This window comes from Condylura cristata, unplaced genomic scaffold (genome assembly GCF_000260355.1).
Source record: "Condylura cristata isolate star-nosed mole 26May11 unplaced genomic scaffold, ConCri1.0 scaffold00009, whole genome shotgun sequence".
Classification (NCBI taxonomy): Eukaryota; Metazoa; Chordata; class Mammalia; order Eulipotyphla; family Talpidae; genus Condylura; species Condylura cristata.
In genome coordinates this window covers 11,055,105-11,082,568 of record NW_004567110.1, presented here as the reverse complement: position 1 = coordinate 11,082,568, position 27,464 = coordinate 11,055,105, and the positions used below count along the sequence as shown (strand labels likewise).

Sequence of the window (27,464 nt, the reverse complement as noted above, 5' to 3'; positions counted from 1 at the left end):
CACACACACACACACACACACACACACACACACACACACACACACACACACACACACTATGAATGTCATATAGAATTTGCCACTTTCTTGTTAAAACATACTTAATGTCTCTCTTTCATTTAGACAGGAGTTCCTTGAGGACAGAGACCATGTTTTTAGGGAGACTGGAATAACTAAAGACCACTGAATTCAGAATTCTGTTCATCTAAGTCAGTGATTCAACAGTGCTGCCTAATTCAACAATACTCCCAGTCTTGGGTCCCAGAGCTACCAGGGCACAAGAGGTCAAAACTATTTTCATAATAGGCTATTTGTCGTTTTCACCCTCATTCTGTCATCAGCATGCAATGAGGTGTTCCAGAGGCTACACTGAGGTGTTCAGAGGCTGAATGCAGAAACAGAAAGTGAAGTTATCTCCTACTAATCCAGACATTAAAGAGACGTAAACTAATTTCACTCATGTCATGAAACTTTTTTTTTGGTTTGCAAAATACTTTTCATAAAAATTCACGTTTTCTGTTACATGATTTTGTTACTTTTAAGTGAATTACTAGACATTAAAAATTTCTTGAGTTTTAACTTAGAATATGGTATGCTCATAGTCAAAACCTACATAAAGAGAAGCTCCCTGAGGTCCTCAATAGGAATGTGGAGGAAAACTGAGGCAAGAAAGTCTGAGAATCACTGGGCTAAATGATTCATTCTTTGTAGGAAAAGGTGTAGCTCAATCAAAGCAATGTATATCTACAGAGAGTCACTAGATGTACTCAGTGTGAGAACACCATCTTTGCTAAGATGTGAAAAGGAAAAAAAAAACACTACAAAGCATAGTGTTGATGGCGACTACAAAAGCAGTTCTGCTTAAATGCACCTTCGAAGAAGTGATCACAGCTTGCTGACTGTATTTTTAAATCATACTTTGAAATATTCAAAATATAGGAGAAAGAGCAAATGATAAGCAGACATTTTCACACAGCAACTTCAACTTTTTTATGACAGACTTTGAGTCTGTATTCAGGGAACATACAGCCATTAATAAATATCTACTATCTGTAAAACACAGGATTAAAATGGTAACAACAGTATTGGGAAAACTGTCTTGTTTACTACCTAGTTCTTTAAAACTCAACAAGTTGACCACATCCAAGACTTCAGTTATGCAAAATAGTTTCTAATCAAGTCTTTTTTTTTAAACCTAACTTACCAAAGTAGTTGTAAAATCAGCAAGGTAAGAGAGCAAAATTTCATCTGCCAATTTACAAGTGAGGACTACGGCAACGATGATGGTGGAAGCTTCCACCGTGCACACATTGCGGGTGGTTTATGCTGGGTGTAACACCAAGTGCACCACTCCCTATTTTACTTAACCCCCGACAATTAGATTCTTCTGTTCACTATTTACAGATGAGAAAAATGAAGTCTAGTGAGATGAAGCAGGTTACAAAGCTAGGAAGGAGGAAGCTGGAAATGGAAACCATGTTTCTGATACCACATCTATGCCTGTAACTGCTACTAGGTTGCTTTCAGCTGCAACATGTTGAATTAAATTTTAATTTAGAACTCATTCAAGTAAATTTCACTTCAGCTCTGTCACTTATAAGCTGATATTGCACGTGACTAGAAATGTAAAGACTGGCTGAAATTATTACTGGCTGAAATTCAGGAGCTTGGTATAGTTTGAGTTTGCAGGAAAAAAAAAACAAAACTTGCTAACTGACTTACCAAACAGAATGCCCACATCATGAGAAATTAATGTTGTAACTTTAATCTTTTCTTACTACTTGTACATAACGACAAATACAATTTTGGAGTTGGAGATGAAAGAACTCACTAGTCAGCGGCTTCATCATCTAAAACGGCCGCCATTCAACCGAGAAGCCGCCACTACTGAGCGTTCAGCACAGCACACTGCGGAACTTAACCTTACTGCATGCGCACGCACCTGCGTAGGCCTGTGCACGTACGGGCTAGTGTGCTCTTTAAAGAAACGGCTCTTCTAATAATGACACTGAACTAGTATCGATTTGCTTGAGAGTAGGAATTTACCTGATAATGAAGTCATCATCACAAAATGAAAGTGTCCTCTCAGTTACAGATATCTATACCTCCACCACAAAAGCTAAACTTAGAGGCAAATCCATGTCTTTTTATGGCTGCTTTGTCTTTACAAGTGCTAAGTGATGTTATAAAAGGAAGCTCGATATTTCACATAGGTTTTAAAAAATTTTCAGAGACCTTGCCATTTACCATTATTTCTGATCATGAGGTCTGTGTCAATTAAATTGCTGTGATGAGAGAATCTTGATATTTCATTTCATTAACTAATGTCACTATGTAGACTTTTCTTCTATTCTGCAGTATTTTAAACAGAATTAGTTTCTAAAAGATCCCAAGAGTATCAAAACTGAGTTACCTTTTTTACACCCATCTGGACAGCTCTCTGTATTATAGCCTCTAAGTCATCTGTAAAAGAGTCGCATATTAAGAAAACCTGGTAAATAAAACTCAGTACTTAACTAGCCCTTCTTGAAATAAAAATACATGGTAACACATTTTAATAAACCAAAGTCAAATCAACACTACCTGATGAATATTTATATAAAAAGAATAGAACCAGTGGTAACTTAAATCCGTATAAAGCAAAGTAGATGGATAGTTGTAAGTTTAATCACATTTTTATCCAACAGGGGTAAGTAAGAAAAATTAGGAGGGTCAAACTAAAGAGGAATTTGCTTACTACTGTTTAAATCACTTGCCCTGATTTTGAAACTTACTGGTATTGCATTTTTTTTTTAAATAGGGCTTTTCAGGGTACAGTGGTAATGCTTCTAAAAGATAGTATTTCTTTGGAATTTTAGTTAATGCTGTAATTTCTATAATTAAATTCATTAATTTTTGTTTTCCTTGACAACTGCTTTTTATTTCCCCCCAAAATTCACTGTTAAGTAATGCTAAACTTTTCTCGGGAGAGCAATACTAATTACTCCGCTCATTAATCCCAAGAAATGGCTGGCACAATGAAACAATTATACCATAAAAATTCATTTATTAATTCATATTTATGTATCACAAAAAATGTGATCAGCATTCAATTACTATTCCTTCTAGAGTAGCTAAAAATTTTTTAGACAATAATTAACCATCTAGTAACCTTACACTAAGTAAGGCAAAGCAGCAGTTTTGCTCAATATTGTGAGTCAGAGGGCTGAAACTGATCACAATGAAATTCCACAAATGTGTATACAAAGAAAGAAATCTATGAAGTGCTACAAAGGCAAGAAAAGCAAAAAGTAAATTCTTTATTTTCAGTAGTTTTACAGTATACATAACACATAAAAACACCATCTAAACTTCTACAGGAAGCTGAAATGGTAAATTTTGAGGTAAGACTTATGAAAGCTTATATTCACCTTTCTTCTTTCTAGTGGCATCTAATACTACATATATTCAGAGTTTTCACTAAGTCTCACCTAGAGATACAGTAAGATTAGCTACTGATTTAGCAGGTTGAAATGTACAATCAAAGCAGAATTTTCTGTTTGTATTTACATAGTAACAAGTATGGTACTTTTCTAAAGCAATATTCACAGGCTTCCTTATTAGCGAAATTCTGCTTTCAAAAACTTGTTACCATCATTTCCTGCTTAGTTACCACAAGGGACAAAAATACCTTTTAAGTGAAGTTGGTATTTTAAGAGTATAAGCTGTTCTCCTTTGGCTAAGCTCGTCAGCGACTGTTGGGGTACTGCTGCCTCTCCCCATACACCCTGGGCCTCGAGGGCAAGACAGGACAGACCTCACCCAGCGCACCCCTGCCTGGTCACACTGCCATTTGTCACCTAGTTGGAAATGTTTTTGAAAAAGTAGATTTTTGAATTCTGTATCCTACTGCTCACCTGCTAAAAACACTAATTAAAACATCAACTTTTGCTGGGCTTTTGTGCAGATGGTTATAAAGTTTTATATTCAGTATTATAAATCTCTACACCCAGGAAAGGCCTAGTTAACACTTTGTAACAGGTGTATAAATGTTCTCTCATAGCTTTATCAATGTAGATTATATGTTTCACTTTGTTTATAGTTTTACCCAAGATGCATAAGTCCATTAATACTTTAATGGAACAGTAGAATATGCTTTTGTGGGCCCTCCCTGGTGGCCCAGCGGGTTAATGCACAGCACTCACTAAGAAGCTAAAGCCACTTCAGCATGAGCTTGATCCCCTTCTTGGAGGTGACTCACATGGCGCAGCAGACTTCGCCTGACCCACCTGCTGCTCCCCTCAGCAGTGTATTTCGTCCCTCAGCCTGTTCTGCTCCCCACTCCCTCTCTGATGAATCCTCTCACCGCCTCTGAACCTCTGGCCTGTACCCCAGTTCTGTATGCATCAATAAATAAAAATCTTTAAAAGAAAATATGCTTTTGTTTTAAAAAGATTTAGATACTTTGTGCATACCAAAATTGGGGTATAGGCCTAAGGTATGGGGTGGTGACAGGATTCACCAGCGACAAAGTGGGGAGCAGAACAGGCAGATCTACTGATGAAGGGGGGAGTGGGCAAGACAGGAGAGCTCTGCTGCACCATGTGGGTCACTCCCTGTCCAGGGACCTAGCTCATGCCTCAGTGGCTGGCAATATCTTGATACCACTGTGATTTAACTCTTGCTTCACCAGGGAGGCTCGGATGATGCCTTTTAAGCTCTTCTTCAGGGACAAAATTTGTCTTCATGGAGAAATTATTTACCTTAAAAAAGGAGACATTTACCTTGATGTTTTTGAATCCCCCTATAAATCCCTCTGAACATAGGATCTGTCAAGTTGATACCAATATCTGTGAAAAGCAAAAGTAAAATAAGTGACTAGTCATTAAACGCCTCTATTTGAAACTATTTTAAATAAAAACTCTTGTTGCTGAAAGAATCATTCACACATTCATTTGCTCAAAGGACATCTAAGAGCCTAATGTCTGCTATACTGTAGATACCAGCTATACAAGGGTGAGTAAGACATAACTCAAGCACTCAGGAAAATAACTGCACACTGGGCAAGGCAGACCCATTAACATACAATCTAGAAATATCACAAGTAGACACTGGCGCTGCGGTACACAGAATAGGAGCTAGAGCTTGCAGGACGCTAAGACTTATAAGGTAGTGAACAGGGTGGATATTCTACATCCGCACATGCTCAGAGCCTGCTCTATCTCCTAGAGCGGAAAGGAAGTCGCTGCTTCTGTGTTGCACTGGCTCACAACTGATTTGTTCTCAATCAATACGAAGGGGTCTGATGGTCTGAAAGTATTCCACCTGTGAGCAAGTTCTAAGAATTACAATGAAGTGGAGAACTGCAGCTATGCAAGGAAACAGGTTTTGGAGTCAGAATTCCTGCACTTCTGAGGTGGCTTTACTCTACCACTAGACCTGAGCAAGTTTTTGCCAACAACTGATTCCTATCCTATCATTTAGCACAGCAGGTGGCGGACACAGAAGAGATTCAGTAAATATTTGCAGTGAGTGAATCACCAGGCTGTCCAAGAGAATGCAAGACAAAAACCAGGAAATAAGCCCCATTAAAAAGCCCAACCAGAAGCACTAACCAGCCTGCTTCAAAGGGACACAGGGCGGGTGAGAGTCCTGTTAAAAGAACACAACTTAGGGCCCTCCCTGGTGGTGCAGCAGGTTAAAGCACAGCACTAAGAAGCTAAAGCCACTTTAGCATGAGTTCCATCCCTGCCCCAGAGGTGATCCATGAGGCATGCCAGACCTCTCCTGACCTGCTCGCTGCTCCCCTCAGCAGTGTACTTCGTCAGTCAGCCTGCTCTGCTTCCCATTCTGTCTCTGGTGAATCCTCTCACCACCCCTGCACCTCTGGCCTGTACTCCAGTTCGGTATGAACAAATAAATAAATCTTAAAAAAAACAAACAAACAAACAAACAAAAAAAAAAACACAACTTAGATAAACCTGAAATAGCTGGACGCCCCAAGAGGAAGTCACTAGTACTGCCCACTGCTGTCTCACAGGCTCACTTCGTGGTGGTGGGGAGGCCACTTGGATCGGAATCGCTTTGCTTTGCTTCTCAAATTAGAGGGTGTGCCAGACAGTCTGAAACACATTCCCTGGATTCTCTCAGGTTTACTTTAGAAGACTTAGAGGGGAGAATATCTTTTCAGTATAAAAGGGCACTACATCATTTCAAAGGTAAACAAAAGACAGCCACACACATCTTGTGAATGCAGGGGACTAACACACCACTGATGACATCCCTGTCAGCCCTCTGTGTCGTGAACTTGTGATGGGTCACCTTCAAAGCACTGATGCTTGTAAGGGGAGGCACCTCTGCATTCCAAATCCCATCACCTGACAACCATTAAGTATAGGTTGTTACTGCTATTACAGATTGAAGCCATTTACTCAACAAAGTCAAATAAATTAGCTGCTAAGTATAACCTGGGATACAATGTTGAGGTAGGTGTTCCCCCCAAAGGAAAAAAAAAGTTCTGCTTCACTTATCCCTCACCTGTAATTGAAACTAGGTATAGGCACATGTTATGCAAAATGCAGGATTATAACCTGGGGTAGTCTGCTGTCTTAAATCAAAAGTCAAAGGCAGGTTTAATTTTTCACTCAATTGTTTCAGGAACCAGTCTTCAATGGGTCTGAGATGTTTAGTCATGATGGACAGGCAGAATATTTTTATGACAGAATAAGGATAGCTATCAGAGTAAGCCAGCTGACAGAGACTATATAGTACAACCCATTTTTGTTTAAAGAAGTGTATCTGATTTATCTGTGCATTTTTCAAAAACATTGTTTTATTATTTTTTAAAGATTTATTTATTTATGCAAACAATAACTGGGGCATAGGCCAGAGGTGTACAGGTTAGTGTGGTGGGTGGTGAGAGGATTCACCAGAGACAGAGTGGGTAGCAGAACAAGAAGATCTACTGAAATGCAGAAAATCTACTGCTGAGGGGGGGTCAGTGGAGAGACAAGAGACGTAGGCTGCACTATGTGGGTCACCTCCCTGGCCAGGGATTGAACTTAGTGCTGCAGTGGCTGCGGAGAGCTGCCACCAGAGAGGTCCATGTGCATATATATTTATGTGTCTGTATAAATATTTTACTACATTTGGGAAGGTAAATTAACAATGGTTACCTTAGGAGAGTGGAACTGAAGGAGCTCATATAGAAAAAAATACATACTTCACTAAACTTCTGTAGTAAAGTCTTTTCTAGCTTATCTGGTTCAGATACCTTCATTAATTTTCTTATTGCCCTACCGCTAAAACAAAATATTATTTTGCCCAGTCATTCATACTTATTCAGTGAAACAGTCACTATACTAAACTCCTGGGAAACAAAGATAAAAAGCACTAAGCATCTGACTTAAGAGTGTGGTGTAGTGGGAGAGGATGCTATATAAATAATTACAAGATGAACTGGAATTACAAAATCTTAAAGAACAAGAAAAATCAACCAGACAAGTGGGTAGTAAGACACTAGAGGCAGAGAGGACATTATGGCCCCAAACACTCTAAAAACTTCTGCAAGATAAAAGCATCCCCTAAAACCTTTAAAGCAGAAGAAAAATGCAGTGGAAATGAAAATGTTATTTTATACAGACCTCTCTGGAAGCTATACAGAGTACAGATTTAAGGAGACATGGCTTCAGACCTGGATTTAGTTTGATACCACACACACTTTTCTACAAAATAAGTGCCTTCATTTTCTGGAGCGTGTCATGGTTCTTAGCCCACCTTCCTCACCAACTACAACACAGATTGGAGCGGAGAGCCTGCCAGAGCCACTCCTGAAAAGTATCTACAACTCTGAGGACTTACTCTTCAACTCCACTGATTTTCCCTACAGCATTTTAGTAAAATTCTCTGCATCCTCTTTGCCTGTACCTAAGTTTGACTGAACATACCTCTGTCTGAAAACCGCACCATCAACTTTTCATACTCACAGTACTTAACCCAGTATTTGTGGAAACGAAAAAAAAGCTAACTTTGCAAAACTCGCAGATATACGTGTTTACTCCTAACCTCTCTCCCGAGGGCAGACTACACTTACCATTGTGTACTGGCATCTCACCCGACGTCCTCTAAGAACGTCACTTAACCTAGTCCAGTGGCTCCCACTACACCTCCACGCACTGCCACCCCGACAGCTTCCATCTCGCATTCTGGTATTCACCCCAACCCTCAGTCATCATCGCTGTTCACTGTCCCTCTCCTGCCGTGAACACGCCGCTGCCAGATGCTGAGTACACACATCTCATTTCTCTCCCCTTTCCACTACCTTAACTCTAGCCCTAAACTGCCTCTCTGCTCCCCCCTAGCCCCCGATCTTCCACACAACCTGCACAGTCGCTGCCAAGGTTACCTTACTCACGCGCAGATGTGCCCATCATTTTCCACTTACAGGTAGTTAGGGGCCCCGCGAAGCCTAGGATCATGGGGCTCCACCCCATGTGTATCTCACAGTTCAAGGTTGCGGGTACACTGGCACCCCATGACTTACTGAATGAATGCTCCCAGGCAAAAGCCTTCAGCAGAGCCCCACTCTACGTGCAGCAAAACGAAACTCAGCCAGCCACTGCAACCCCACGCCACCTTCCCACGCTAGCTCTCCCAGGCTGCCCCGATTTCCCTCAGTGCCTGGTAGTGAATATGCTCGCTCCGCCGGTTCGGGTCGCAGGCTCCCTTTTGCGCGACTGATGCTGAAAGAGTTCTTGCACTTGCTGAGTAGCAGAACTAGTTTTTATCTGTTTGTGTCCCGCATTTTTTTCACCAGATGGTGATGCCAGCAGAGCAGGGAGCGGGTGCCAGGTCCCCCCAAAAGGTTGGGTAACAATACGAATGAGTTATTGACTGAAGGGGTCCCCACAAGCCCGGGAGGCGGGAGAGGCAGGAAGTGGTGCACGCAGGAGGGAGGGAGAGGAAGAGTGGGACGGGCCTTTCTGGCCTTTCACCTCCTTTTTTCTATTTTTATTGATCACACCCATATACTGAAAGGAGCGTACATCATAATTGTGTAGTTCATGAATTTCCAGTCAAGCACCTCCCGGAAAGCCTTGACATCCCGGGTACCCAGATGCGCCCCACTCGCTCGCCCACGGCGTGCCTTGCCAACCTTCAAACACTGGGACATTTCCAGTCCCAGCCCGTGGCCACAGCGACGGAGCCGGACTCGCAGCAGACGCGCATGAGGTCCGGAAAACACGCTTACCTACGAACTTAAAGCGACTCATGACTGCGGTCTCGGGTCCTCCCCGGGAAGCGGAAGTGACGGCAGCTCGTCCCGCCTCCTGACCGCCAGCTTCCTGTTTCCCAGGAGGCCCCGCGGCGGCTGAAGGTGAGCCGGCCGTCATGGCGTTCTCAGCGCCGGCGGCCTACCTGACCCACCAGCAGAAGGTATTACGGCTTTACAAGCGGTCGCTGCGCCACCTGGAGTCCTGGTGCATCCACAGGTGCGAGAAGGGCCCCAAGGCCGGGGGGTGTCCCAGGGACCGCCAGGAGGCGGGGAGGCCCCGGGAGACCGGCGGTTCAAGGACTTTGGGGACGGAATGGGAAGGTGGCCCTTCGCCCCGGGGAGCCGTCCCGTAGCCCAGGGTTGGAGTCGACGTCATGGCCTGTACCTGCGAGTTGCGCGTCTGGCCCGGGCTTGAGTTTTCTTTATAGAAAACGGACGCGGGACTTGCATGAAGAGAAGCACAGGAAAGTTGTCATGCAGCCAGTGTTCACCAAATACTGTCTTTTGCATGACATTTCCGTTCCTAAAGTCTGCAGCAATAAAATGTGTGTTATCCTAAGAATTAGACATTATTTAGCCGTAGTTTACAGATGAAGATACAGAGGCACAGAGAGTATCAAAAGTTCAGACAGAACAAAAGTAAAACCAATGAAAGTTGACACAGGCACCAAAAAGAGAGTTTATAAACCTGGTGCACTCAAACCAAAGCATGGAATGAAGCTCAGAGAGGTACAGTTCTAAAGCAGCTTATGAAGGGAGAAGGCAGCGACTGTTGTTAACAGTGATTCATTATGATATTGGAATTTTTAAAAGATTTTATCCTATTTATGCATACAAGAGCTGGGGCCTAGCCAGAGGTTCAAGGAGGGTTGAGAGGATTCACCAGAGACAGAGTGGGGAGCAGAACAGGTAGATCTATGAAGCACACTGCTGAGGGGAGCAGCAGGGAGTCAGGAGAGGTCTGCCACGCCATGTGTGTCAGCTTCATGCCCAAGGATTGAACTTGCTACAGGGGCTGCAGACAGCTTCATAGCACTGAGTCAACCTAACACCTTGTACCACCAGGGAGGTCTGACAGAATATTTTTAAATGATAGAGAGTTGGCTAGTGGTGGACACATCAATTTTGGGAAATTAAGTTTTGCTTACAATTTTCAGGGGCCTAAATGAGAAATTACCTAGGTCAAGTTAGTCTTGTAAAGTTAGCTAAATCAAACTGATTCTGACAGCTTGAGGAATTTTCTGAGCTGATCTGTTTTTTTTTAGTTTAACAAGATTTAGCTCAAGGCTATACTGCTGGTAAGTTGCTGGCCCAGGAATCAGTCAGATGTTTTAACTCCCAAGCATCAGTCTCCCCCCCCACACACCAGCTCTCATGTTTAGCTTCACCCAGTCCTACCTGCACACCCCACATGATTTCCTCCTTTCCTCTGTCTGAGAGTAGTCATAAAGCAGCCTTAAACACTTTGGCGACCCAGATGAAGTGTGATAATGGGTGACAGCCCAACATGTGTGATAGCCAGTGTTTCACACCCAAATCAGAATCCCAAAATGTCCTCCTGGGAGAAAGGGTTCTGAGAAAACCTCTCGGCAGTAGAAGAGTAGGAAGAGTTGTAGAAGGCATCTTTGACCCCGTCTGCACATTGTGATTACCAAAAGGTCATTGACTCGCTGTCCTCACTGGCCAAGAAGATAGCTGCCTTAGCTGTGTGGGGTTGCTAGTTTCTTCTCTGACTTTTCCTTATTCAGTTATCTGACAGAATTTGCAATTCAAGATCTGTGCTGGATGCTGAATAAACAAAGGCTAACAAGTTCTCTTATCTGTGTCTTGAGGGTTAATAGGGAAGATGGCCATGTAGATGGATAACAAATTTATCAATCTTGAGAGGTGAAGTCAAGCCATCCGGATTGTACCTGAGAATATAGAAATAATCATGGAGGAAAGTAACTACTGTGATGATACTAATTTGGTGCTTTATAACCTCATGGACATCTTGCTTCATTGATTTGTCTTCCACCTGCCCTCATTATTGTTTTCTCTCCCTGGTTACATCCTAGGCCTCCAGCTATTGCTGTATAAGGTTGGGCAGCCTCATCTACTTCTGGGACTTGGCTACCACCTGTGTTCATATGTTTGTATTTCCAACTGTTAAATCACCTATAGTTCTCTGAGACTCAGCTTGTCTAAATTCTTTACATTTCTTTTCACTACCCAATTCTGATTCTCCCCAAAATCTCTGTCTTAATGGCATTACTAATAATTGTCACTCAACTTTAAATCCGAGAGCTGTTCCCAACGACTTCCCACTTTGACAGTGGCACATACTTTTAAGGCATGCATCAGTGGACCTTAATTTTTATAAATTTTCTCCCAGTGTCATAATACCGGTGGCCAACATTGAGCACTGAGGTGGTAGGAAGCGAGTAGATGTATTTCATCTTACCAAGTCTCGAGGACAGTCTGAAGGTACAGACACTGTTACTGCACTTGCACAGAGCCATAAGCGATATGCCTGAGCACACGGTACACAGCAGAGCTGAGATTCAGTCCCAAGCCCTGGCTTCAGTGCCACTCTCCTAACTTTGTAGCTGGCGTGTTTTCTCCTGTCTCCTGTCTGTCAGCACAATCGCCTGCTTTAGGCCTTTCCCATCGTAGCCTGCATTACTCTCAAAGCCTCCTACATGACCTCTGCCCACGGTTTCTTCTGGAACCAAACTGACTTGCCCAACATGGTGCACAGTGTCAGAGTCAGGAACCAAACCCAGGTCTGTCTGATTCAAACGATGCTGACCCACCACATGACACCTCTTCTTGACTCATCCCTGTATCTCCAGAATTTAGCCGAGTGCTTCGCACAATGCGGGGGAATCCAGGAAGCTGTCATGGAGTGGATGCTGAGCGTTTCAGCAGAGTAGATGGCCTTTCTCTTTTATAACTGTCTTTTTCCTTTTTGGTTAAGTCACCATTACTTGGGGGGCAGGGGGGGAAGGGCGCAGGAGGTATGTAATGGCGCGGTGGTGGTTAGTGTTCAGAGGGCAGCAGCGGACGCAAAGTGATGCCACTCGCCCTGGGGCCCGGGGGAAGAAGGCTCAGCCTGTAATGCTGCCCATCTCGTAGGTGACATTTCCAATTTCCAAAATCCTTTTGGTTTCAGGGACAAGTACCGGTACTTTGCTTGCTTGTTGCGAGCCCGCTTTGACAAACATAAGAATGAAAAGGACATGGTGCGAGCCACCCAGCTGCTGCGGGCGGGGGAGGAAGAGTTCTGGCACAAGCAGCACCCGCAGCCCTACATCTTCCCCGACTCCCCCGGGGGCACCTCCTACGAGCGCTACGAGTGTTACAAGGTAGGGGGGGACCACGCTCCTGCATCCCCCACGGCAGCCTGGGGTCGCCTGCTTGACGGCCGGGAGGCGTCTGACGGCTGTCCTCTTGGGGAGTCAGTTTTCTCTCTTCCAGAGGATATTTACTTTCCAGATGCAACTCTGAGGTCTTTGAGTAAGAGTTTCAGCGGGGCAGGTTGCTAAATACTTGGCAGATACTGAATGTGGACTAATTTGGATTGATGCTTAGTATTTCGGAGGAATTCTGGTTGTCATTTCCAAATGACATGAAGCCAGTCTGGTTATTCAAGAAGACAAATGGCCGACCTTGTGCTCCTCAGCATCTTGTCAGCATTATGCTGTGCACGGGGCATTCTCCTTGCTGAGCCCTGCCTGCCTTCTGTCTGAGGCGTAGTATCGGTAACATCCTGGGGCTTGCAGTGCTATAAAAGATGCACCCAGATTTTTGCCTCTCTCCTGAGCAGATGCTCTTGGTGGCATATACATGTATCATCCTGGGGCTGACACGTGACTTGCTCTCCTGCCAGGTTCCTGATTGGTGCTTAGATACCTGGCATCCTTCTGAGAAGGCAATGTATCCTGACTACTTTGCCAAGAGAGAGCAGTGGAAGAAACTGCGAAAGGAGAGCTGGGAACGCGAGGTGAGTTTTCCCTGCACTGTACCTTCTAGTGTGGCCCGTGTGGTCCACCCGTGAAGGAGCTCAGGCTTTGTCCCCTGTGGGCAGTCGTCCAGGTGCTAGCGATGTCGGTCAGCCAGGCCCCTCCCTCGCAGGTGTGCTTTGGTTCTAGGTGTGTTCACCTAGACGTTTGCAGCCCTCTCGCACCGAGCTGCAGTATACACCCGCTCTTCGGGGAGTGTCTGTTTTGAGTGCTTTTGTCCTCCTCAGCCCTTCGTCTGGCCTTGTGTACCACGATACTCTTTCAGATTCTTTTCTACCAGTCCTTTGGGCATTTTTCACTCATGATACTTGATTTGCGTTTTTTGAGCTCAGTCTGTGTAAAATAGATTGGCGGGGGCGAGCTGAATGGGGAGAGGGTTATTGCAGTAGTTTAGTCAAAAGATTACAGCGGCAACAGGAGGGTGGATTTGGAGGAACATAAAGATTGAATGGGTGGGGTGGGAGAGTTGTAGGGAACAGGAGGAAACAGAAAGGACTTCCAGGTTCTAAGCATTAATGTCTGGAGCTTGGTGGTGGTGGTGGTGATTGAGGTACCAAAGACCGGAAAAAGAAATGTCAACACAGCAGTCAGCTTCAGTTTAAATTTGCTAAATTTAACATTGTTAAATTTGAGAATCCTGGAATGTCAAGAGCAGATGTCAGTAGATGGCTTTGGATGTAGGGATAAAACACTCAAAGGACAAATTTGAACTAGAAGCAGAAATGTGAAGCCCTGGAAATATGGGAGGCCCTCACGAGGTTGTGGAGGAGAGTTGGGAAGCCCCGTGGAAGAGAGGGAAAGGAGACAGGGTGCATCCTGCTAGGGGTGGGCAGAGCCCAAAGCATGTATTTCCAGATTGGACAGGTAAAATCAGCTTTGCTGAACGTTGCCAAAATGTAGAATAGAGGACTGGGATTTTGGCCTTGACTCGAGCCTTTTCTGGAGTATCAGAGCACACTGATAAGAGCAGCAGAAGGCGAGGAAGGGAAGACAGGGAGATGACTCTGGAAGGTTTGCTGAAAACAGATTGGAGGCAGTAGGTGGAGGCCAAGACCAAGGAGTTCCTTTCTTTGACGGGAAGTGGCAGTGTACGCACGCTGGTTAGGGCAGCTGGGGGAGGAGGAGGTGTTGGAGAGGGGATGACTGAAAGGGGTTAGAGAAGAGGAACGGGATCCCGCCCATGTACAGAAGCCTTTGAGAGGTTTCTTCACTCCCTGATATTTGGACAGTGTATGTAAATATAATCCTGTCAGAAGTTTCATGATGGGAAAATGACACATTTCCTCAGATACTTTCTCCCTTTTTTGAGTGACTTAAGAGGAGAAACCACACAGTGGGCACAGCATGCATGCAGCCTGGACAGATACAATAGCCCTAGGGAAGGAGCTTGGGGGAGAGCGGGACATCGCTGTGTCACGCTGTAGGCCCACAGGAAGTGGGCACAATTCGTGTCATGGCACCAACTTATCCCAGTATTTTTATCTCAAGTAGGGGTGTAGGCTTGAAGGTGGGTGGTGCAGTTAGTCCATTGGGGCTTGAGGTTGTTTAAAGGGAGGGGCTGGTGTTGGAATCTATGCTGGACTAAGAAGGGAATAAAGGCAGGAGGTGGAGGCAGAAAAGGGACGACCCACGAAGGGCGGTCCCTGCGTTGCAAGATTCCTTTTATGGGAGCATTCAGTGGGGCTACTGGCTATTGAGAGGGATATTTAAGTTCATGGTTTTGAAAGTTGTGCTGGTTCAGGTGATGAGGCCCAGGATGGCCCTGACGGGAGTCCTGGCTTAGGTGGACCGGAAGGAAAGCCCCTGTGACTGAGGAGAGCATGTACTTTAGGGAATTCTCAGCTTGGCTGAAAGCCATGCAGCAGGTTCGTCCTGCCCTTGTTCACTGTTAGCTCTTCTCCACTCAGCTCTTCCTCCTGTGCCTCAACATTAAATGGCACGTGTGTTTGAGGCCTGGGATAGCCACAACTCAGGACGTCATTTTTCTGAAGGAAACATCAAAAATCATTGTCTTGCCAATAGGTCTTTTAGGTCTCCTCTTCTAGTGATAGTCTTGGAGAAGCATGGGTAGAACAGCAGGCAGAACAGAGGGGCATTTTCATGCACATAGAAATGTCCCAGTTGGTTATGTGGAAGGGTTTAATATTAACACCCATAACACATGTAGGCCTTGAGGTTTCTTAATGGTGCTTTTGTAGAATACTTACAGGAGACAGAAAAATGTTTGGGAGGACTCTCACAAGGGAATTGGAATGATTAATTGTGGCTTTGCATGATGAGGAGGAAGAAGGTTTCACAACTCTGCTGTTTTAAGACTGGGAGAACCTTTAAGGAGAACAGCATACCGAGCCCAAGAGCAGGTGCACGTGGAGAGGAGCACGTACAGTGCGTGACATGACACACTGGAGAAACGGCTGGCACGCCGCTAGCAGAGGCCCAGGCGTCAGCCTCACTCCTGTTCTCATTGCTCTTCCTTTGCTCCCTTCTAGGTTAAGCAACTGCAAGAGGAAACCCCACCTGGTGGTCCCAAAACTGAAGCTTTGCCCCCTGCCCGAAAGGAGGGTGACTTGCCCCCACTGTGGTGGCATATTGTGACCAGGCCCCGGGAGCGGCCCACGTAGAGGAAGGGAGGAGGCCCTCAGCCGTCGTGCTGGCAAGTGAAGAGTCAGAGTGCATATACACACTTGCCCTAATAAAACCTCAACAGTCTGCCGTGGCTGCTGTGTTCTTCTGCTAGAGGGCGCCTGGGCCGGTCTTCTTCCAACCCTGTGCTGTGAGCTCGCGCAGTTGTGCCTCCCCAGTCAGTCACACTGAAGCACGCTGCCAGCTGGGCGAGCGATGCAGCACTCAAGGTGAGGGCTTGATGAGCAAGGGGACGGAAGTAATAAATCAGAAATGAGAAGATAGGCCTGTAATGGGACTTAAAATCTTTTTAGTTTTCTAAAGCTTCCACAATGGAGCCTTAATTTGATTAAAAAGACAGCCCCACACTCCCCACACGTTGAGCCAGTGAGCAGGGGCATAGGTCATTCTCCGACCAGCAGAGGTTGGTAGCTGGTTGGGGTTCAAGGGTCCAGTCTGGGGTGAAATGGTTTGTGACACTAATTTTGGAGGCAGCTTTCCAGTTCTGCTTTATTGTCCATTGGCTTTTTACTTACAGACTCCAGGCTAAGAATAGAGCAGAACTCTTTAAAAATGGCTTTACCTTTTAAAGAAACTTCAAAAATTTAGGCTGTCTGCCAAAGCTTGCAACTTTGAGTTCTTGGTACCTCAACTGCAGTGACAGGCAGCTCGAGGCCTGGGCTCATCTCCGTCACTGAGTAACGTGTTAGGCTTCCAGGTAAGCGCAAGTTGAGTCTCATCTTCTAGCATTTGACTAAGGCGTCAAGTGAGTGTCAATGAGACTTGAAGTACAGGATGACTTTTTTCTAGTGGTTCTTTATTTATAATGTAGGCTGAAGCAACTGTTACAAGGTAGAAGGGGGAGACACATTACACAGTAGTTATTTATACAAGTTAAGAACAAAAAACTGCACAGGAGAGGTCAACTCTCATACAAACTAGCAACTAAACCACAATAATTTACCTTTAGAAACAATTCTTTATTTTTAGCTGTGACACTGCTTTTACAATATGCAAAAACACAAACAGAACTACCCAGGGTGTTTTGTCACATTCTGTCTACATTGAATTTGGCAACATTTTATATTAAATTTATTCAGATTATTACTAACGTTTAAAAACTAAACAAGTGAAAAGCTGTACCAAGGTACAGTTACATCCATTTATTTCAAAGGTTTAAAATACCACTTTTATTTATTGTGATCACCTTGCAGTGATTTCTGCTTTAGCAAAAACCATCTCAAGCGTCATATGCACAATGCATCAGCTACTGTTAGTCATCAGATTGGTGGGCTAAACCGCAGGCACTACTGTTGCTTATATTCTGTAAAAGGAGCTTGTTTTTCAAAGAAAAAAAGCTTAAATAGTTTCTAATAATCATGCCTTTGCTTTAAAGCCGGAACATAAAATGTTCTTGAGCAATCACAGCAGTGTTAAGTGTTTATATATAGAACAACAGCTATACAGGTGCGTTACTCTCACATCCAATGCAGTTATGTATTAAAGCATAAGATTATGTCACTGAAGACTAGGGCCAACAGGAGCTGCGGGGTCTGCGGGGCCCAGCAAACCATTCCTGGAGAGATTCCGTCACAAATACACACGTTCAGCTGACCCGACTGCTAAGCAGCTGGCTGTCTTCAGCACATTTGTCTTCAAGCCTACAAATCTCTGTTGGCATTAGGGGATGGGTATTATAGCAAATTTAACTTCCACTTAAAAGACATAAATCCATTCCAAAAACATTACCTAAAATCCAAAAAAAAAGGGACAGCATCATGGTCAGATTCCCAGTGACAATAAATAAATCATCCTCTCTTCAATGTTTAGTATGAAGCCAATTAACTGCCATTTATTTAAAAGAAGGTAGAAAAACAAGCCCCCAGATTGGTAAACACGTTGGCAAGTTGCTAGACTCCAAGCTGGCTACCCTTGTGAGATCCGCTTGAGTTGTTTTTTTTTTTTTTTTTTTCCAAAATATTTGGGCTTTTTAACATGCCCAGCCTGCTGGGCACAGTTAAGTAAAAGGCATTTGCTATATCTAAGAATTCCCTGCTGTCTTATTTAAATTCACATTTTAAAAAACTGCCTTATCCTTTTGGATGTATTTGGATTCGAGAAAGGTGGGTACAACAGATGAGAAACAGAAGTGTGAGGTTCCTATGCCTACCCAAGGGCGGCAGCATGCATGGGGCTGGAGGTGGGTGCTGTGTGCGGTCAAGAGGAATCGGAGAAAGGAAGTCCTTAAACACCTACAGAAACAAGCACTGCGATCCAGCATGGCTTACTCGGATGCATTTACCAGGAAGCTACTAGAAATTCAACTTACAAGGCTACTCTTAAAGGTAACAGGATTGGCTATGCTGACAGTGTGCCCCTCCCTCGGCCCGCCCCCCCAGCCCAACACAGTCTACCATTTTCCAGAATATTGCTCATCAATTGTTAGTCCTGCTCTTTTCATCCAGAACATAGAATTGTAAAGGAAGATTTTACCCCTTATCCCCTTATTTCTTGTGTGTACATTAAAATAACTTGAATTTGCTTCTAAGCCAGACTACTACAATGCAGCTACAAAAGCTTGCAGAAAAAAAGAGAAAAGAAAAAGTACAGTTATCCTTTTTCTGAAATTAACTACTTCGAGATTCCCTATCCCAACCCCCCTCCCCTTGCATTTAAAATTTTACAAAGACTTGTAAAAAAGTTAAATGGAATTTGGCACCTTCAGAAAAATCAAAAGGGAAACTAAGATTAAAATGTGCAGAAAGAAAACTGTCAGTATTTACAAATTAAAAGATCAGGATTATGTCAGTTACATATGTAGCTTTTAATTCTTATCTAAAGGTGTTGAGTACTTTCAAAAGAGCTGTATTCTCGGTTGGCCTACAAAATCTCGTTTGATCACAGATTGGAATGGATCGCGACGAAGCAGGTCTGAGTAGTGAGGCAGCTCCCCCTGGCGGCGTCGGGGCGTGCCTAGGAGAAGCGAGGGGCTGAGCGGTCGTTCGTCACGGTCTTCTTCAGTTTCACGCCCCTTCGGATGGCGTTCAGCATGTCTTCTCCTTGCGGGCTATCTCTGGGGCTCAGGTCTGCAGGGTCGCCCTCTGGAACCTGGCCGGGGGCGGCGGTGGCACTTGCGGGGTCCCTTTCCTGGTCTTCAGCCTCGCTTTCTGGAATCGCCTGTCTGTGTTCCTCAGGGATACTTGGCTTCAGGCCTGGAAGAGGAGGGTTGACGGAGGCTCGGCCACTCCACATTGAGGAGGGCATGCTGGTGACACCTTGGGGGCCCTCACCCACAGATGGAGACTCGGGGCTGTGCTCACCCCGCTCCTCTGCCCCGTCTGGAGGGGCAGGCAACACCCCAGGGAGGTCTGGGACGGTCGGGGTCTTGACAGGGATCACAGGCGTCTTGATGGGGATAGGAGCAGCTCCGATGGTCCCCCGGCGGACAGAAGGCTTGGTGGAAGGGGTCCGTCGGATGGTTGCAACCCCTGGGGTGACCACAGCAGGTCCGAGGGTGGTGGGGAGGCCAGCAGTTGAGGCTGGGCGCTTGGCCTGGAACATCCGTCGGTAGGACTGGCTGATGTCGCTGTTTCTCGGGATGGTGGAGGATTTGTCAAACTCCTGCTGATCTGCTTCCTGATCACCACTTACAGAGAAATAATCATAATCTGAAACTGATGAAAGGGCTTGATTAGAGAGCGCCAAGGCACCAGCTTTGACTTCTGATTCTGTTGCGCAAGGGTTTTGCCCTGTCTCATCCCAAGCCTCCCCCGGGGGGTCTGTGCTGTCTTCAGTGCCGTCCCTCGAGCACCCGGGTCAGCACTGGGCACAAGAAACACTCAAATACCAATCAGAGGAGAAGGCAAAATGGTCAGGCTGCTGCCAAGCTACCTCTGAGCAGCTCTTGGGGGGGGGGGGGTGTGGGATAAGATCAATTTGGATCCTCAGGCCAGAACTGGACGCGAGTGAGGAGCCTCCAGCAATGTAGCCTCGTAATTAACTGGTCAGGGAGGGCCAGACAAGGAGCGGAGTGGCCAGTGAGGCCCTAGCGACACAGCGCCAAGACGGGGCCCGCACTGATGTGCGTGCACTTCCCTGAAAAGGGGTCACCTGGGCAGCACCACTGGACAGTACATCAGATCAATTGTCGGGGGCTGTGCTGTCTGCCTGGCAGCTACCAGATGTCAGCAGTACCCCATCCAGAATGATCACAAATGTCTCCAGACACGGCCCCAGGAAGCCTAAAGGTCCTCCCCGAAGACTCGGAGATTTTGGCCGGCCATTCCAGGTGCATTCTTGCTGTTAAGGCTGCTACTTGCTTTACTGGGGGGTCGGGGGTGTGTGGTGAGAAGAGGGAGTGGGCGTGAGGGAGGCAGGTCGATTAAGGCATTCGCTGAAACAGGCTCAGCCTGGACTTGAGACTCCCTGCAGAACGTAGGCTCAAACTGCAGCTCCACTGCTTTCATTGGAAATCAAGACCAACCAAGGAACTCCAGTTTCCACAGATATAAAAGGGGGCAAAGATATTTATCACTGAAGTGACTATGAAGATCAAATGGGCAAATAAAGGCTAACACACGAATGATCTGCCTCAGTTCAAATGGGGAACTACCCTGTGTACCCCAGGAGTGGAAAGCCAGGAAGTGAGGGGCTCACCCCCCTAGCTGTCCCCTACGTGACCAGGCAAAGCACATCTTCAAAGCATTCCAAGAGGATGAGATGCTTTCATCCAGGGCTTGCAGGGGCTTACGGGGCAGGTGAAAGGAGTCCTCCCCTGAGGAGGGGCACCCCCACCTGAACTGCTCAGGAAATCCAACCGTGAACCCCAGTCTGCCTCGTACCTTGGGAGGGGATGGTGTCCTCGGAGCAGCATGGGGTGGTGGTCTGGGTGCTGTAGCCGCTGGAGCACTGCAGCGAGTCCCGGCTGCTCCTCTGGGTGTCCAGCTGCAGGCCCCGGGCCAGGGCCAGGGCCAGCTCCTCGCAAGCCTCCATCTCCTCCCCAGGCTGCAGGTCGGAGGAGAGAGACCCCCCCAGCCATGACCCCCGGGCCTCTCAGACGGGTGTGTGTGTGTGTGTGTGTGTGTGTGTCAGTGTCACTCCTGTCAATACTCCCTGTGGGGTTCTACCCAGGCTCTACAAAATTCTTCTGTCGGAGCCCACATTATTCCCCTCTTTTCTCCCTGGGTGGGGCTTTTCAAATGCATGGGGAAGGGGAGGGGTTAGGACCCTCCGGGTGCAGGGCTGACACCAACACCCGGCTGGCCACTCATGGGTACCAGTCAGGTGTCCAGAGGGCCTCGGTGGCCACAGGGAGCAGGAGCCTCACCCTGGCAGCAGCCGACACGGTCATGCTCCGTGGTCTCTGAGCCTCTTCGGCAGCTGCGGGGACGCCACCCATGGCAGCGGGCCCTCCGCCACTGGGGTCCGGCTCCCGCTTCTCCTTACGGCGCTGGAGGGTGTTCACCAGAGGCTGATCGTAAGGTCCTGGCTTGGCCCAGTCCTATAGAACAGGGTGGTCAGCAGAGGAGGCTCCGCCTGAGTGGAGGCGGAGAGCCCTCTACGCAGCCACCCCAGAAGGCTGGGGCTGCTTAGCTGGGGAAGCCAGTGGACCCCTTCCTGCCCTCACCCACTCAAAGAAGGGAGTGGGAAAGTCTTTAGGGCCCCTCTGGGACCACCCCTTTCCTTCTATCTGTCCCCAAATTAAAAGTTCTCAACAGCCAGCCTGTGAGACTTATTTAACAGCCGTCTAACTTTGGAACTACGATCCAAGGTTCTAAAGGCAGAGCACAGCCCCAGGGACCAGGCCCACCCTTCAGATGACTAAAGGAACGCTTCCTGAAACAGCCCTAATGCCGGCACTTCAGCAGTGGCCACCAGAGGGCACTGAAGGACCCTCACCTGCTCCCTGAGGCTGAACTTCTCCATTGCAAGGAAAACCCGCCCCAAAGGGCCCTGTAAGATGTGGCCTCTGGGCCCACATACAGGAGGCGAAGGCCTCTGGGCCAGCAGACAAGTTGGGGAGTCAGGGGTGCACACTGCCTGGGCGGGATGAAGCCGAGACTAGGGATCTACTCTTCAAATTAGGGACTCTCTCTCAAAACAGGATGTCCTTCCTCCTGGCATCAACTGGACTTGCCAGGAGGTCGTTTCAAAAATATGCTTTTGTATTAAAGCAAATACGCTTTAACGTGAAAAAGGCTGCATGTACTTCTAAGATAAAACATACTGTGTTTGATAAAACATACTTGGGGTTGTGGTTCTGCTACCATGGCCCAGTAAGGGACTCATTAGGGGGAAATTTAGAGAGTGTGGCCAGGGAGGACAGTCCCTCCAGGCCACCCCAGGGGGGAAAAACGGGAGCTTCAACTTCAAACTGAGAGCCCCACAGAGCCACATCTGGGTCTGTCTACTCTCCAGCAGGACCCCACTAATATCCCTAAAGGGAGCCTCCCCAATTTCAGCTCCATGTGGAAAGTTCTACCTCCGATATGCCTGCAGCCTTTTCTCCCGAGCAGGCACTTACTTAGGGAGAGGTGTTATGGGGAAGAAGGCAAAGTGTGAAAGGAGGAGGGTGAGGGGGACCAGGGTCAAGACTGAGGGACAGAAATGGGGTGAGCACCGAGGCAATGAGAGGGGAGGAGGGAGGAGAGAGGAGAGGAGAGACACAAACCTTCCAGCTAGGGATTTGAGATGACGGGAACATGCCGGGCCCGATGGTGTAATAATGAGCGTAGTCTGGAAGGTGGGCAGAGGTGACCCGAGGGAGCAGGCGGGAGGCAGGCAGGCAATGAGGGGAAAGGCTTGCCCCCACGGGCCCCCCATGGGACTCACTTGATAAACTATAGTGAGAAAACCCGTTAGACAACTGGAAACAAAACAAAAAAGGGGGAAAAGGAAAAAAAAATTAATAAAACAGGATGAATGTGGAGATACAAGATGGCATTGACATTCAAAGGGGGGGGGACCCGGACACTTATAAATAAATAAAACAAGTTGGGGCCCTGCTGCTCAGAGCTGCTCATGCTGTGCATGACCCTGGTGCCGGAGCGCCAGCGTGCAGTGGGCACAGCGACACCAAGGGGCATTCGGGCCAGAAACGGCTCAGCTGCAGTTTTAGCCTCGTTTGGGAACTGCCCAGCGTCCTTGTTTGGTGGCGTTTGACGGTTTTTAACTGATGAAACACAACTCCATGGCAAGAGCGATTTCTTAGCTCATTATTCAGATTTCCAAGTCCTACATCATTTTCAACTGATTCTGTTCGTGCTACGGTTCTAACATCATCACACCCAGGAGCGGACTCCGAATCCGGGGAGGGCGCGAGGGGGCTCGCAACCGAATGGCAGAAGAGCACACAGCCTGGGACATGGTGAAATGTCACGTCCAACGTTATGGAACAGGGAGGCCACGGTAGAAGGGTACTTGGGAGGGGCAGGGGATGTGCGGGCACACAACACTCGTCCGGGGAGCAGGGGAGAAGCCTTCACACAGCCGAGTTCCCCATACTGCCTCCTTGCCCTCGGGAGGGGCCCCAGGTCACCCCCAGGCAGCAGGAGCCAGGCACCTTGCAAGAAAAAGCCCTCAGCCTTGTCCTCCCCCTGTCCCCAAGAGGGGGCGCTCTGCTAGAGGCTGAGCTTCCCGGGGCGGGGCTTGCGCTTCCCGGGGCGGGGCTTGCGCTTCCCGGGGCGGGGCTTGCGCTTCCCGGGGCGGGGCTTGCGCTTCCCGGGGCGGGGCTTGCGCTTCCCGGGGCGGGGCTTGCGCTTCCCGGGGCGGGGCTGCCTGCCGGACACGCCCCCAGCCGGTCACCTTCTCCGTGGACGCCCAGGCGCCCATGGTGGAGCCTGAGCTGACCGAGCTGGGCGAGCTGCACTCGCTCACTGACTGGCAGGTTTCAGAGGCTTCAGAGGAGGCCGAGCTGGACGAGTTCTGCAGCGGGGTGGGGGTGGGGGGGCACACGAGGGGACCAACAGAATCCAGATCACACGCCACCGAGAAATAACAATAAATCAAAAAGAAGAGATGAGGGGCGGGGGGGGGGAAGGGCACGCACAGAGACAGACATACACAGAAGAGGGAAGGATGAGAGAAGCAGAGAGTTAGGGTTATTCTTCTTCCCAAAGCTACCCCTGCCTTCAAGCTCTGGGCAAGAAGCGGGAGGCCCCGTGGGCTGCAGACGCCCCAGGCCCCGGCGGGGGCGCGCGGCCCGGACAGGGCATGCGGTCAAGGGTGTTCCGCCCGTGCGAGGCGGCAAGCGCCATGTGCGGCCGCCTGGGCTTGGCCCTGGGTGCGCCAAGGGGCGCTCCAGTGCCTGGCCTCTCCCTTCCTCTCACATTGCCTGCGGCCCCGGGGAGGTTTCAGCTGTGAAGCTGCAGCTTCAGGAGACAGGCTCTTAAGCTTGTCTGCCTGAGGAATGATGCCGAGATTTGGGTGGTTGGCACATTGCTTCCTGGGGGTCTTTATTAAACTTCGGCCACCAGGGGGCTCCCAGTGCCACCAGCGGGCTCCCAGTGCCACCAGGGCACAAGCATGTCCAATATCTAGTCCTGGACTGGCCCAAAGGCCAAACCAGGAAGGATGGGTGACATTGACCATCTCTTCCAAGTAAATGCACCCCCATCCACCCAGGGTTCTGACTCCAGCTCATGGGGGTTCTTGCTCCTCATTCTGTTCCACTGTCAAGGGCCAGCTGGCTCAGCCCAGTCTGTTTAAATAAGCCTGACGTTCCTCTGCTGTCACCTCCTCAGAAGTGTCCCTGCGTGCAGTCAAGGAGGCTAGATTCATGCTGCTGTTCACCCACTGCACAGGGACAGAGCTTTAGTTCGGAGTAAGGTGCCACAGAGACGGGCCAGCAGCTCAGCCCGGCGGGCTGCAGCGAGCACAGGCTGCCCCAGGCTCCACGTTTGATGGTTTGGGGTTCGGACACGTTTTTGCAACTTCTCAGTGCTACGTGGCTTCGTTTACAGCCGTTAACGCTCAGCGGAGAAATGAAGGGCCCTGCCCTGAGTCTCCCTTTCTCCCGCCCTAAGTAGTGGCCTACGTGACTTGCACACCTTCCTGACATTTCCCCTCTACCTATAAGCAGCTGTAGAATTCTTTTTAAGAATAGAACTCTGAATTCCGCAGCAGCCCTGGACTTAGGAGACTACTCAGGAGCTGCTAGCCTGGCATCATCTTGGGCTCTGGCTTCAGACTGAAGTCCACCACACCGGGCAGAAATACTGGCATTGCTGCTGCACTGTCTGGGGCTGAAGCTCACGGCCATTTTCTTTTTAAGGGAGTCAGCACACAGCCCTTTGTTAGTCTGTCAGTTGATTTAAAATGCACACAGGATTATGCTGCATGTTAGAACAGCTTTGGTGAATGGTAAGGTCGTTTCCGCCCACCCAGGCACACACACAGCTTACGAGACTCACAAGTATGTGTTAGTGCTGTGCAGGCTGAGGGCAGACAGGTCGTGCCACAGACAGCAAGCTCGAGCACCCCAGCTGGGAGCGGCATGTTAGAGCCAGACCCAGAGAGCTCTGGCTCCTGGCTTCAACTGAGTAGCTGTCCCAGGAGGCAGAGCAAGGACACAGCCCCCTGGACGGCTGGAACGGGCCAAGGGGAGTGAGTGGCTGAGCCAGGAGGTATGGGCTTTGCCAACCTCAGGTCAGGTGAGTACTTCCTGGCCCAGACTCCCCCCAAAAGCTCAGATGCTTCCTCACCAAAAAGTGCTCTTTCAAACTCTCTTAAGGGTGCCTTCCAGCGGAGGAAGAGCAGGAAGGGCCCTGGACCAGCTGCCAGAAACGCTGTCCTAGGTCCCCAGCCTGCAGGCACTGCGGCACTTACGCCTCTGAGCCTCCACTTCCGCGACACAACTCTGCGTTTTTGTTGGCAGGACTGAGCCGTGCAGAGGCTCCCAGGAAAATGCCTGCCACACAGCAGAGGTTCAGACTGTGTGGCACACTCATCACCTGGATGAACAGGACAGGCGTGTGCCCCATCCCAGGGGAGCGGGTCCCAACCCCAGGCTGTGGTCAGTCTCAAAACGCGCGGCCGGGCTGGAAGCTGCCGGCCTCCCAGCAGCCGGCGTGATGGGCCCCGGGCGCTGGAGGCTGTGCTGCTTTTCCACCGGCACCGGCAGAAAGAGGCCAGAGGGAGCAGCGGGCGGGTGCCCCGTGCTCCGCCCAGCTCCTGCTTCCTCTGGGTGGGCTGGGCTGGGGGGCCTGGTGCCATCTACCCCCCACCCCTCTGCGCCTCCCCTTCTCCTGGAAACAAAGTGCCAACGGGACGGTCTGCAAAGCTTCTGCTGCTCACTCTTTCTCAAGAAAGCAATACCAAGTTGAGGGAACGCCAAGGACGGTTCTCAGGCAGAGTCCCATGATGGAATCGTTATCAGTAAGAGGGAACCGGAGGCTGGCAGAGGTGGCTGTCACCGTCTGCCGGTACCTGTACAGCTGGTGTCACGCTAACCTGGGCCTTGACAGGGGCGGCCAGGGAGCAGCCAAACCCGTGTGAGGCCGTCGACTGACACGTGAGAACTCCCTCAGATCAACACGGTGACTCAACCGTCACCACCACGGAGACGAGCCTCAAACCCAAATTATCGCATCTCCTTTTGGGGAACAACCGAGCCGACAGTGGGAAATTGGCAGAGGTTTCTGTTGTCACAAGAGGGGTCTGTCCACATCGGCCACCGACGGTCGGGGTTGCAGGGGCTTCAGCCACCGAAGCGCTCAGGACACCAGCACCACAGCCGCGCCTGGAAGCGAGGGCGCCCTTACCTGGCTGGGGGCCTCTGGCGGCATGGGGGACGGCGACTTGGACTGGAAGGCGTCCTGGGACATGAACCCTGAGTCGTGGGAGGACACGCTGGAGAGCCGCACGGGCGCCTGCTGGGCCAGGTTGGAGCTGCGGTAGCGGTAGTGGGAGCTGGGGGAGTGAGAGTGGGAGCCGCTGGACCGGGAGTCGCTGCTGTTGACGCTGTTCAGGCTGCTGCAGGGCACAAGCAGAGGTCGCCGGCATGGAGGGTAGAGAAGGGTGGCACGAGGCAGGAGGAGAGCAGAAACCGAGGGGCAGAGGCAGGAGGGAAGCACAGCGCAGAATGGGCTTTCGAAGCCCAAGCACTAAGCTGGTAAACAAAAGGTTTTCCCGTCCACTGGGGGAAGACTCAGCCACCAGGAGCCAGCTTTCCGGCCGTGCCCGAGTGGAAGCCTGTGGCACTGGAGTCAAGCGCCTCGTGCCACCTGCCTCAAAGCTAGGGGACTCTGTCCCAGGCATGGAAAGAGACGGGGTTATTGTATCCGCTTGTCTGTAAACTGAAGCTACAAGGTGACCCAGATGGAACGTGCAAGTGTCTCCTGAGCTGGGCCATCTGGGGCCAGGTGACAAAGGGCACCCAGTCACCAGGTCTGGGGGTGCAGCAGCCAATGAGGCCTCAAGATTTCCCCCAGGGGAGTGTGTTTCAAGACCACGGTAAACCAGAACACCAGCTCATGAGCTGTGTTTGTGTCAACCCAACCTCTACTAACAAAGGCGACACTTCCGTGAATGGTCTTGTCCTGACCACAGGTGTTTTCCCATCAAAAAGATCAGGGCGCATATACCAG

General features: G+C 48.8%; 3 protein-coding genes across 10 annotated transcripts in view; 1 reads left to right on the top strand and 2 right to left on the bottom strand.

The window, feature by feature from the left end:
• Window positions 1-9,269, bottom strand: part of TATDN1 (TatD DNase domain containing 1) — a 26,043-nt gene extending 16,774 nt beyond the window's left edge. The window contains exons 1-3 of one of the 3 annotated variants that reach the window (XM_004679600.2): window positions 9,230-9,269; window positions 4,764-4,829; window positions 2,414-2,463 (exon numbers count right to left, since the gene is read on the bottom strand). In XM_004679600.2, coding sequence (XP_004679657.1) covers window positions 2,414-2,463; window positions 4,764-4,829; window positions 9,230-9,251 — 138 coding nt within the window. In that variant the 5' untranslated portion in view covers window positions 9,252-9,269. The other 2 variants (XM_012723036.1, XM_012723037.1) reach the window with 2 other exon arrangements.
• A 60-nt stretch (window positions 9,270-9,329) lies between these two features.
• Window positions 9,330-15,966, top strand: NDUFB9 (NADH dehydrogenase (ubiquinone) 1 beta subcomplex, 9, 22kDa). Its single transcript, XM_004679599.2, has 4 exons — window positions 9,330-9,470; window positions 12,408-12,600; window positions 13,125-13,238; window positions 15,747-15,966. Exons 1-4 carry the CDS (start codon window positions 9,370-9,372, stop codon window positions 15,876-15,878), a joined length of 540 nt encoding a protein of 179 aa, XP_004679656.1. The 5' UTR covers window positions 9,330-9,369; the 3' UTR covers window positions 15,879-15,966.
• Window positions 15,967-16,662: 696 nt separating this feature from the next.
• The window catches only part of MTSS1 (metastasis suppressor 1), a 110,753-nt gene continuing 99,951 nt past the window's right edge, over window positions 16,663-27,464 (bottom strand). For 2 of the 6 annotated variants that reach the window (XM_012723006.1, XM_012723007.1), the window contains 5 exons: window positions 26,640-26,850; window positions 22,550-22,744; window positions 21,206-21,379; window positions 20,721-20,883; window positions 16,663-19,553 (listed from right to left, as the gene is read on the bottom strand). In XM_012723006.1, coding sequence (XP_012578460.1) covers window positions 18,853-19,553; window positions 20,721-20,883; window positions 21,206-21,379; window positions 22,550-22,744; window positions 26,640-26,850 — 1,444 coding nt within the window. In that variant the 3' untranslated portion in view covers window positions 16,663-18,852. Of the gene's footprint in view, window positions 19,554-20,720; window positions 20,884-21,205; window positions 21,380-22,549; window positions 22,745-23,682; window positions 23,803-26,639; window positions 26,851-27,464 lie in introns of all 6 variants that reach the window. The other 4 variants (XM_012723005.1, XM_012723004.1, XM_012723009.1 and 1 more) reach the window with 4 other exon arrangements.

What these genes read in the sequence shown, in the direction of transcription:
- NDUFB9 (XM_004679599.2), top strand. Translation starts at nt 9,370, where the DNA reads ATGGCGTTCTCAGCGCCGGCGGCCTACCTGACCCACCAGCAGAAGGTA. An exon ending in GAGTCCTGGTGCATCCACAG is followed by an intron (nt 9,471 to 12,407) that starts GTGCGAGAAGGG and finishes TTTTGGTTTCAG; the next exon opens with GGACAAGTACCGGTACTTTG. An exon ending in AGCGCTACGAGTGTTACAAG is followed by an intron (nt 12,601 to 13,124) that starts GTAGGGGGGGAC and finishes CTCTCCTGCCAG; the next exon opens with GTTCCTGATTGGTGCTTAGA.